Here is a 12336-nt window from a genome sequence, read left to right as displayed (position 1 = left end):
GGGCTGGGCTTTTAGGCCCATTGTATTTCCTTTGAAATATATTTGTGTTTTGTAGTGGACGCTTTGGGGTTCCTCCCAAACTGTCGTGCAGCATCTGAGTATTTTCAAACTCTTTCGCTCTCTCTCTCACTGTCTCACACACATACACACAAGAGACATGTTTACATCTTGGAAACACAATCTTAAATTCATGGTTTCGTATGGTGATAGGTACCTATGAGACATTCTGAATAACGCCAAAGAAGATACCAGTTCAGGTCCAAGACTTTATTCGAGAATACATAAAGCCTTGAAAGCCCACATGAACATCCTTAGACTGAATCTTAACATAAGAATAATTTTCGTTGGTAAGTGACTTATGAGTTCGTACATGTAGTGAGTAGTGACCCTACTATCATCCTCATAATCTCATTGTAACCAAGTGGTTGTGCTTAGTAGTTAGTAGTCAAGTGGTTATAGTCGAGAGATGTTGTGATTGTTATGTTAAATCATCATTAAAATTATACAACCGTCGTCGGTTGATAGTGTGAATCAAAATGCAACTTGCTTTTTCTATTATATGTGTTTAGTATTTACTTTTCTAAATAAGATGTATGTTAGACCAAGTCGACAACCACCACTTGAATATGCACATGCTTATATAATTCTCATTTAATACAAATACGATTCTTATTTATAGATTGAGGTATTATACTGTTTAGAGCTCAAACGTTTGACATATAGAATCTAATGATTATTCCACGGAAAAGAAATATATATGGGAATGAGAGGTGTACAATTGAGTAGATGTGGCTTTGTTATTAGAATATTATCCGCACAATCTTATTCACCACTAATCCTCTATGTCAAATCGAATCTATATAGATTTTACAATTAGGACAGATTATTAGTAGGATATAAATATAATGTATGACTCATCGATGACAATACTGAAAATGATTGCAGGCTCACCCCCTTCATTTGTATATGATAAAAAAAAGAGTAAATTAGCTCAATATACTGCAAAAGGTGAGATACCATACAATAGGGTGAAAATGGTAATGATGGGAGGAAAAAAATTAAGGGGAAATAGAGTATGGAGTGCAAATAAAGGAGGTTTGGTGGATAGGGAATACAAATTCTCTATAAAAAAATTGTCTTTTATACAATATATAAGTAACAATCCATGCTTTGTTGTTTTAATCCTTTAATTTTATGCCAATTATAAAAATTGATTTGATTACTATATCATTAGATTACAGTTTATAGATTTTATATAGTTTATGCGAAAATTTTATCATATGTTATGATATATAGATAAGTCCTCCAAACGAAAAGAAACCAATAGTGTTGTGAAAACGGTTTATGTGGTCGTTTAGTTAGGCGGTGTTTGTAAAGGCTGTGTGTTCATAAAATCGTGGAATGTGTGTGTGCATAGGGTTATCTGCAATCCAATTAATAGTTTAGTTAGTCTAATTGATTAAGCACTATTTAAAGGTTATAATATGAAATCATGTGACGTTAGAGTTCAACAATTATACATTTATATTCTCTTTATATGCTAGTTGTACTTTGATCACTATCAGCCAGGTTTTTCAAACATGGCGACACATTACGTACAGAAATAAAAAATGCGCAAATGATATTTGATAGATGTTATATATATTGTATGAATTGTTGTTTTTGTTAAACTATATTATGTGGAAGTTTGGTTGCAAAATAGTCTAGATATCTAACATTTATAATATAGCCAGTATAAGAAAATATATAATATTATTGTATAACAATTTATTTATATCATTCAATGGTTATTTGCTTGAAGGTAAATCAGATCCTGTGAGAACTAAAAAAACACATATACAAGTCAGATTTTTAAAACATCAAATCTTTTTTGTGTGAAGAGAAAACAGTTAACGAGGAGAAACATGAGATTCAACATGAGATTTTCCTCGTGGACCTTGAGTTCTGATAAAGAGTCTATATTGATCAAAGGTCATTGGAGGATATAAAGGAGGATTATGAGTGGATACAAGTTCTTGTAATGGTTGGATTGGAATATCGCTTTTAGGATTGTAGAAGAAAGCAAGTGAAACTCTCTCTCTCTCGGAGTTCACTATCACTCTATGCTCCACACTCTTGTATGTTGAGTTGCTTAGAATCTGCATTTTTAACATCATAGCAATACACATAAGTTTGAGTACAAGTTTAAGACCAGTTTAATTATAATATATCTAGATATACTAAAGATTTGAATTTGGATAACCATTCGAGTAAATTTTGATGAGCATTAAAAATTATTTAACTAGGAAATCAAAAAATAACACAAGCAGTTTATACAAAAAAAATTGAGATTAATTACCATAAACTACTAGTATGTATTAAATTGTTTTGAAAAGGTATTACAAGTTACAACTCTTTAAAAAAAGTCTTTCGATGATTTTTGTGGAATTTTCCTATTGGTTAAATGAACTTTTGTTCTGTACACTACACTAGGTTTCAGTTTTCGTCCAATTAAAAATAACACAGTTTGGAAAGAAATTAAATCATGACATGGACATCATTCTTTCCCACTAGACACAAAAAGCTAACATGAGTTTTGCTTTCATCAAAAATAGTGGTATTTGGACAAAATTTCTGGAGCATATGAACATGTGTGATGTTTGTGTTTGAAAAATCGTGTTATACATTGTACAAATTAATATTCCTTCTCTGCAACATGGGCAAACAGCCAAACACATGTGCGCATTGAAGGATTATTGCGTGCTGTACTGTTTGTTTGATATTAAAATAGGGACGGCCACTGATAATTAAAAATTTATATTTCTTGATTTACATTATTTTTTGAAAGTGTCATTTTTTCTCGAAACAGTCCATAAAAACCGGCAGACAGGATATAGATCTAAAAGAACGTAATATCTGTTATCGGAATATTGACATAATAATTACAATATATTCAGAAAATTCAAAACACAATTTAGCACAAGTAGTTACTATTTATCATACTTGCATTTCAAAACATGTCTAAAACGTGGAACTGTAGCTTATCTCATTCTCGTCATTAGTTGTCTCGAAAATTCTTAATGTTGCCTTTTCAATCTTACATCAATATCAATTTATATGCATGTGTAAACAGATATGAAAAATTATCTGTACATATTTGAAGTGTTTTCCAATTATTTTAACTATTATAAACGTCAATTTATATGCATTTTTGTAAAATAAATCCATGCATATTCTAAAAAGAGAATTGATTAATTACCTGTATTTGATCACCAATATTGACAATGAAAGCATGGGGATGAGGCTTGACAGTGATCCACGTATTATCTTTGCGGACCTGGAGACCAAAGACTTGATCGTCTGGTAAAAGAATGGTCATACCACCAGGATCAGAGTGGGAGGAGAGACCGAGAGCCAGCTCCGGTCGAGGGCATTTTGGGTAATAATTAACCCTTAAACATGATCCAATGTTTTTACCTCCAAACGCTTCTTGAAACTTATCTTCCTTGAGTCCTAAATTTGACGATAATACCCTCATAATCCTCTCGCATAATTGTACTACTTCCTGGCCATATTCATCGATCACTTCTCTATAAAAAAACATTAAAAATATTAACGAATCTAGTCCAAGATTGTACCTTTTTTTTAGCAGCTTTTTGTGATTCCAACGTTAAAAATTCACAAATTCTCCTCGTCAGAAGGATAAAAGAAAACAAGAAATAACTTTTCGGTAAATGGGTCTTCTTCTTAAATAATTTAAAACTTTCCAAAAAAGTTAAAAAAAAACACAAATGAAGGATATAAGATCACTTGTATTGAAGTCTCTCATAAACCATACTAATATTTGAATATAAATTTTTTTTCTTCAAAAACTTGAAAAACTCATACTAAAATCTTTCGTTTGAGAAGTATTGGCATGAATTTTCTCAAACTTCGAAACATTTTTAATTAAATATTGTATTCTTTTGTAAATAATAATAATAATTGAAAACCTTTGCAAATGTCCTAAGATAATCACAAAGGAGAAAATAATTAAATAAGTACCTAATAGTGGGAGGAGAAGAAGGCCACTTATTGAAATCTTTCAAATGAGGAGGAAGATGATGAAGATAATAATAATCACTCCAATCAAGAATGGCTCCTTTCTCAACTCCTAACCTACTTCCATAGCCTTCATAGGTCCTTGGTGAGTTCGAATAAGTCTCTTTAGCATTGACCGGCAAGTGGAAAAACTCTCTCCAATTCTCTCTAGCCGCGTCCATCAGCTCCGGCCTCACACCGTGGTTCACCACCTGGAAGAATCCCCACTCACGGCAAGCCTCCGATATCTTAGCCATGATGACGTCATCCGACGACCCATCTTCCGAGAACAGTCCTTCAAGGTCTATGATTGGTATGTTGGTCGCTACGGGAGCGTCATCGGTCATGGTAGGGCGTTGAGACGCTGGTTTTATGTAGCGTTCGGGGAGAGTGGAGAGGTTTCTCTCGGCTAAGGACTGGACTCTGACGATTGGCTCAGGCCACTCATCCATCATTGAGCCTTTCTCTGTCTTGATCTTCACATCTTTCTTGTTCTTGTTCATCTTTTTGTTTTGGTTTGATCGATTTCTCTTGCTCATACGAGACGTTTAGAGGATTTGTGAGAAATAACAAATTTGTTTGATGGTTGGAGTTTTAAAGGAGGGTAAATGGTGGTGGAGGAGAATCAGAAACCGGCTCGAGATGATGAAAGCAACGTATTTAATTATTAATGAAACGTGTGGAATATTTTATATTTTTTTTCATTTTAGGACAGTAGGACAAAAGCTATATTGCATCGACATGAGAAACTATGGGTCACTTTGAGTTTGTAGCAAGCTTTGTGTAATAGTTTAAACTATTTTAGGGGACTAAATATCGATAAAGACAAAATCTATATATATAAAGAAATGTTCGCCTCTCTCCCGTGAAGCCACGTCATCAATTCGTGCGTTTTGGGAGTGACACGTGTCCCATTTTATATTTAGGACCAAAATAAATAAATGCAGTTAAACGTAATTGAACCCAGCACTTCTAGCACTGGTAATTTCTCTTAGAACCACTAGGGCAAAGTCACTTTTTATAAATATGTGGCCGCGAAAATACTTATTATCGTGTCAGCTGGAAGCCCATGCTTCTTCTGCTTGTGGCCAGGGCCGACACTGAACTGACGTCAAGATGAAAATCGTGAAGTTAAAAACTTTGCTCCAAACAGTTTTGCAATGTTTCCAACCTTTATAACTTGATGCATATAATATATATCAAAATACATTTGTTGTATACGCTTTTATTAGTTTTGCTTTTAAAAGAAGGTATTTACAGTTATAAATGTTTTGTGCCAGTGAAGTAATGGTTAAAAAATCTCTATACATATGTCATTTTAAAATAACACTCAACTTTTATATATAGTCAATACATATGTGCATGTTATATTCTAGACTAAATATTTTCTTTTTTTAAAATATAGAAATCAATTTTTTAGTCTACAAGCAAATGTTGTAGAACAAGTATGCATTATACAAAATAATATATATTTAAAATCCATACACAAAAACATAAAAGTTGTTATAGGCCTCTTTCTGACACATGCACACTCCACTATGAATAAGAATTAAAAAAAACAGTATTGTCATCAAACTTTATCACAAATCCACATTTGTACATCTATAATTATGAGTTAGACAATTAGTTAATTTGATACAATACCAAAGCAAAAATAATCGAAAAACAACTATACCACCGCATACTAATAAGTAAGACATAACAGATAACCAAATTCTTGAATCTTAAAACAAATTTCAACTCGAGCATTTAGTGAATATCAAATTAACTAATATCCCGCCCGTAGGGCGGGCCGACCCTAGTACTCAATATATTAAAATCTCTGAAGAGACTAATGATATTAGTTTGATCAGCAGACGGCACGTGCCGTCATTGGGATTATTGTGTATAAGATGTTGGTTATCTTATCTTATAGAAATAAAATTATATTTGTGCTAAAGAAATGAGGAATTGACATCCGTTTGCGGCTATAAATATTGGCATTTGGTAGACGCAAAAGTTTCTACATAATTTATAACATACACCTAAATATTTTCATTCATCATTTGTGATCTAAAAATCCAGCGGATTTAGAGATTATATACGGTCATCGTGAGGTATAGTGCTTGGTTGATGACAAAATATACCATTTTTCAGTGAACATAATGAATACAAATAGTTTGCAAGAAAAAAAATGAATACAAATATAAATTATTAAACGATACTTCATTTTAAAATTCCTGAATGTCAATTGCAGCTTAATAATGATAAAAAAAAGTATCCATGGAACACGAATTTTAGAAACCAAGATATTAAAATGTTATTATAAACTCATGAATTCTAGAAAGAGTCGACATACTAGAGAGCTTCTGCATTTTTTTCTACCATTTTTAATATTTCTCACAGAATTTGTCAATGTTTGGATAAAAGATTAGACGCAGAGAAAAGTAAATACTTTTCGGCTCAAAAATATATAATTAAAAAGAGGCAAATATTTAAATATTAATAAACAAGAACTTAAAATATAGTTTTAGTAGTATACCACGTGGGCTAATAATCCATTGGTAGGATGACGTCGCTAATGACGTAAAGCTTTCAAAAGAGAAACATTGAATTTGAATAAAAGGTTTTATAGAATTCTTGGTTGATCATATTCTTGGTGACATGTATAATCCTCTTTAAGAAACTCCACCGCATAAAACTTTCCAGTCGACAACTATACAAAATATATAAAAACAATCCACAATCACGTGGATTTTCAGTCTTGACGATTGTTCTTCAAGTTAGTTAAAACTCCGCAGTTTAAATTAAAAATTAAACAAAAGAAATTCTAGCTAATTTAAAACTAAAGCTAAACCAAATCGACCTGAATTCAAACCCGAACCCTCCGTTTGAGATTAAAGCTTTAACAAATGAAAAAAGTTTATGTAAATCCCTTAAAAATAAACTGTGTATAACTGAAACTAAAATACAAACGATTGACCGGACTATAAACTATCCAAAACCAGATTTCGGAGATCTTATGTACAATCAATAATACTATTTTGTGTGTAGGTCAATGTTACCTGTCACTAATATTATTCATCCGAATGTGATAATGATTCAAGATGATTTAAAAAGTCAATGGAATGTTTTATCAATTTTTTTTATAGAAATCTTCTTTTTGGTATTTGCTTTCTATAAGTTTAGCAAAAATTATTGCTTAAATTTCATTCTTGTGAATAACAATTTAAAATGATCATTATTTTGCTTCTCCAAGTTTTTTAACCAAAGTCATTGCCACAAAATGTGTTAATCCTAACACGTGTTTCTTTTTGCTGCAATGGTTGATTAGTTGAATGAAAATATATAAACAACTATATAAGTACTCAACTGTATATACGTGCATTTGGATGCTAAATATAGATACATTCAACATCCCTTTTTTTTGTAACACATGTAGATACACTCAACATCCATATATTCATACACTTCGAAAAGCATTTTCGAATAAAGGTGAATCATTTTTAGTTATAACAAGAACTGTAATATATAGCCCAGGAGCAGTATGTATTTTGTTCACAGAACTTGTGCCACAAAGTTTACGTTTATTGTCATTAGATATACTTTCCCAGAGCTAGTATTGGTAACTAAAGTTTATAAGGATGGTGATGATGATATGATGGCCATGCTAATTTGATTATCACATGTGGTGATACAGTGATATAATAGGATATATTATAGTAATGTGATGATAATATTATGATACGTGTTAAATCATTATTCTAACGCAAATGATGATCTCTAGTTAAACCAATGAGAAATTAACCCAATGGTTAAAACTCTTGGATCACCTAGTAGAGGTTTAGAGGGTCGCAGAGTTGGTTTTCATCGGAAATTCTACTCTCCTAAATTAATTAATTTAACATAATTTAGACCTCACCATAAGAAGATGTACAAATCTTCGGACGCAAAACTTCCTAGTAACTTAAAAACAATCTCCGGTCTGGCGATTTTGGTCAAGATATATTGTGCAAGTTCACATATCTTATATCTTTGAACTCCCGCATGAGTTTTGCAACAATTGCATTGTAATACATAACTCGTTGGTAAGCCTCCACATTTAAACATATGGCCTGTGGATTTCATTTTTGTGTGACAGCTAATCAATTAGCTGAAGAAGACTAACTCTATATATAACTTTCGTGATTTTTCCTCTTTATTTTTTAAAACTGAATTGTCGGCAATGTAATTCGCTTATATATTATATATACATATATATAACTTGCAAGTCATCCATCTTAAACCTGTCACAGATTAAACATAATTAATTGTGAAGTTTATAACGAGAATAAACCATATTATACTTTAATGATATAGTTGTTCAATCCAAATTTTGAACGTTCTCCATAAAAAATTCCTATACTATAATTGTTATAATTATGCAATGGCACCACTTTACATATAGTATATTTGCAAACGGCAGTGTTTGTTGACAATCATGGTCATCGGCTTGAACGATCTTCATTTTATAAAAAATATATTGTTTAGCGATCCTAGTTAGATGTATATACAAAAAAAAAAAATTATGAAGCTGGCTACGGTACAGGGAACCCGAATGTTCTAAGCGCATCTTAATTAGTTTTATAAAGGTTGAAAATTAGTCGAAGCGCATCGATCGAAAGTCATATGATAAATCTTGAAATTTTGAAATAAAATCTTCGAGTTGCTTATAAATGATCGCTATGCTTCAGTTTTACGTATATGTATGTCAGTATGTGTAGATATATAGGAAACCCCACGTTAAGAGTAGGGGATCACATGCTTCCATTGAAAAGTTGTTACCAAGTGTAGTTGAGCCTCTACATATTTGGCAAAAATGATGCCTGACCATTTTTCACATACCATTTTATAACTAAATTAAATTTATATGACCAAAAGTAGAAAAGAACTAGTTCGAAATTCTGAGATGACATTGGACAAGTTATTTAATACCATAACAAATTTCAGTTAGTCTTAAAGTTTATCAAAATAAATTAAATTATTCAGATACCATAAATCGATAAATGTTTTTCCTTGTTTAGTAATGCGACATATAATGCTTTCATGATAGTGGTTGGAGCTTTGGAATTTTAGACATGTTTGACCGGTACAGAAATCATTGATCGTGGGATTGGTTGGTTAACGTTATAATGGTTGTGATTGGTAAATTAAAGCTTTGAAGGCTTTAACACAATTCGAAAGATCTTAAATCGCTATGTATTTTTTCCTTTACTTGCTATTTCCGGAATGTAAAAATAATGGTATCCATTTTGAAAGGGAAAAGAGGTCAAATATTACCCGATCAGATTTTATTGGTTCTAAAGTCTTTAAAATTTCTAAGAACACTCGAAGTTATTTTTTTAACTATTAGCTTTTGTTTTCTTTGAGTTCTTACAACATTAAAAGCCTAAAGCAAAAAGTTGATACCAAGCTCTCAACTATCATTCGCTATTCGTCGGAAGATATGTATTTTTTTCTCATTCCCCAACATACATGCATGATACATTATACAGAAATGCTAAGTCAAAGTGCAGTAACATGTATGCATGTGTATATCCACCAATTATATGAAACTAAATGCGTAATCATTATGTAAAATGAAAAATCATATTCCTGAATGCAATCATAATTCATTGTGGACTCTCATAAGCATTTACGGATAATGGTGGACAATCCGTACTCTCTTACACTTGCAAATCCGTCACATCGAACAAGTTTTTCAATATTTTATTTTGAAAGTGGTAGAATGACTAGAAATCTCTGGAAATGCTTGTCGCTCTCTACACCCCACAAAGTGCTACATTGCAGAATTATTATTTTAATGTTTTACATATAGTTAAAATATTGATTGATTTATTATGGTCGAAACCGAAAAAGAGTAAGCATGTTAAAAAAGGGGACGAAGAAGAAGCCACTAAGAGAGTTGTGTGTCTACAAAAGAGATGAGGTTGGGCCTAACAGGGACGAACGAAAGTGAAGTTACGTTTGCTTTTAAATTTATAAAAATTTGAAAAATAATTTCAGTTCCTTAAGAGCATCTCCATTGGTGATATCAAATGGAGTTCTCAACATTACAATTAAAGATTAAATGAGGAAATAGAAGAGAGAACACAAGAGTATTAAAGCACCTGAAATATGAGTATCTAATAATAAAAAGTTAAAAATAATCAAAATTGAAGAGAGAGGAAAGATGGAAATTCTACACTAAGAGCTTTCAAGAACCTAATTAAAAACTCATGGGACATTTGTGATTGATATAATTATGTTTTCTAATTAAAATTTAACTAAACAATTAATTTATATTATTTTTTTTTTGTTTAAGATTTTTTTAAGGATTTCTAACCATTGTGGTTGCGCGCTAGTAATATGAATATTCTTATGAGTTTTTTTTCTTTCTTATGAGATTTTTAGACTGTTTCTAACGGTTACATCTGTTTTTTAGTCTAAAAATATAAAAATAATTTATTTTAATAATTACATATACTTTCCATTCTTACAAAAGATATTTAAAATATTTTTCTATTTATTTATCAATTTATTATACAATCAGTAACTTTAAAAATATTAATTTTACCTTTTATTTTATTTTATAACAGTGAACTGCAACAATTATACTATCTATATAACTAAAATTTTATTTTAATATTTTATTACAACACATAATTAAAAATAAAAGATGTATTAAACTTAGTATTTTAAGGATGTGAAAATGTATACTGCATAACTTTATTTTAGTTGAAAATGAAAATATAAATGAGAGGTCAATTTTGTAAAGAAAAAAAATTAAAATAAAGTAAATAAACAGTGTTCCTTTATTTTGGTGTATTACTGTTCATATTTCTATAAGATATAACAAATTATTGTATGCATTTTTACTCAATAAATAGCATTTAGATGGAAAATAGAGTATCACTAGAGATGTTTTTAGATACCCATAAAAAAACAATACACATGTGTGTTTAATTGGTTTTGATTTTTTGAAAACATTTTAATTCAATCAGGTACTAGAATTATATTAAAAATGCTATATTAATTTGCTTAGACATCCAAGTTGAGAAGTTTATGGATGGGATGCGCTCAGCTGTTCAACTAAATCATTTGATATACGCATTTAAAATCATATACGAAGAATGAATAGTTTGGTAAAGTATGAAAAAATCACATTAAGCACGTGCTCAAAACAAAAGGGAGACGAACTGTGTGGAGATGTGTTCACTTTAATGTAAGAAACGCACCGCCGGGTTGCTATAGATGTCGGTAAATGTTGTGTTGGCATGTCTTTTCATGTGCCCTCCAATAACAAGGCGTTCACACTTGATTTTTTTTTCTATATCTTTTGGTTTGTCAATTTATATGAATATACAACTATACAACTATAACTCGTAACAAGTATTGATTGTTTTTCTCAACTTGCAATTCGTTGATTAAAAATTGAATAGTAGTACTAACCGAAAGGCAAAACCTACCACAGTAGAAACAGTCGCATCTTAACATAACTTAATCAGGAAAGCAATTATTTTAAGTAACATATCAAATGATCTTAACATAAAAAAACATACCCATCGGATAGTAGTAGAATGCATATTATCCTCAGTAAAAAAATAATAATAACAGCTTATGTAAGAATTTGCTTTTATGATTTTGTTAACTATTTGTAAACTTAATTTGATTGAATGAAATTTTAGTCGGTTACAAATATATATTAGCATATTTTATTGTTTAATATGATTTGTCAAGGAAAAACAGTTAAAACTTACCATTCCCTCTTTTTGATTTAGATATTACAATTTTTTATCTTGAGTTATCATAAATATAGGATTACTAAAATAGCCAATTTTTTTTTGGGCAATTGTCAATAATAGCACCTTTTGAAGTTTATGTCTCAAAAATAGCGCTAGAAGGAGAAAGTCACAAAAATGACATTTATTAAAGGGTAAAATATCCCTAATACCCTTGGTTTAAAATTAAATAAATAAACAAAAATAAATAAAATAAAATAAAAATAAAAATAAATAAAATAAAAAAAAAGAAATTTTTTTTATAGTTTCAGATTATATGTTTTCAGATTCGAAATTTTTATAATTTTTTTTAAAAAAAAAATTTTGAAATTTTTTTTTATTTTTTTTTCAAATTTTCTTTTTATAGTTTAAAAATAATTTTTGAAACTGTTTTAAAAATTTTTATTTTTTATTTTAGTATTTATTTTTTATAAAATTTTAAACTCTAATGCCAAAATTCCACCCCCTTAACTCTAAACCCTAAGGTTTGGATTAATTA

General features: G+C 30.3%; 1 protein-coding gene across 2 annotated transcripts; it reads right to left on the bottom strand.

The window, feature by feature from the left end:
* Positions 1–1726: 1726 nt before the first annotated feature.
* LOC103850593 (probable 2-oxoglutarate-dependent dioxygenase At5g05600) lies at positions 1727–5263 on the bottom strand. Of its 2 annotated transcripts, XM_009127363.3 has the most exons (4): positions 4024–5263; positions 3618–3666; positions 3239–3544; positions 1727–2138 (listed from the first exon to the last, which is right to left on the bottom strand). In XM_009127363.3, the coding sequence occupies exons 1-4, from the start codon at positions 4596–4598 to the stop codon at positions 1890–1892; spliced, it is 1179 nt and encodes a 392-aa protein (XP_009125611.1). In that variant the 5' UTR covers positions 4599–5263; the 3' UTR covers positions 1727–1889. The 2 variants fall into 2 exon arrangements, with proteins under 2 accessions (XP_009125611.1, XP_009125612.1); XM_009127364.3 differs by lacking the exon at positions 3618–3666 and having other exon boundaries at positions 3239–3569; positions 4024–5260.
* Positions 5264–12336: the final 7073 nt, after the last annotated feature.

Source organism: Brassica rapa, chromosome A02 (assembly GCF_000309985.2).
Source record: "Brassica rapa cultivar Chiifu-401-42 chromosome A02, CAAS_Brap_v3.01, whole genome shotgun sequence".
NCBI lineage: Eukaryota > Viridiplantae > Streptophyta > Magnoliopsida > Brassicales > Brassicaceae > Brassica > Brassica rapa.
This window is presented reverse-complemented; position numbering and strand designations above follow the sequence as displayed.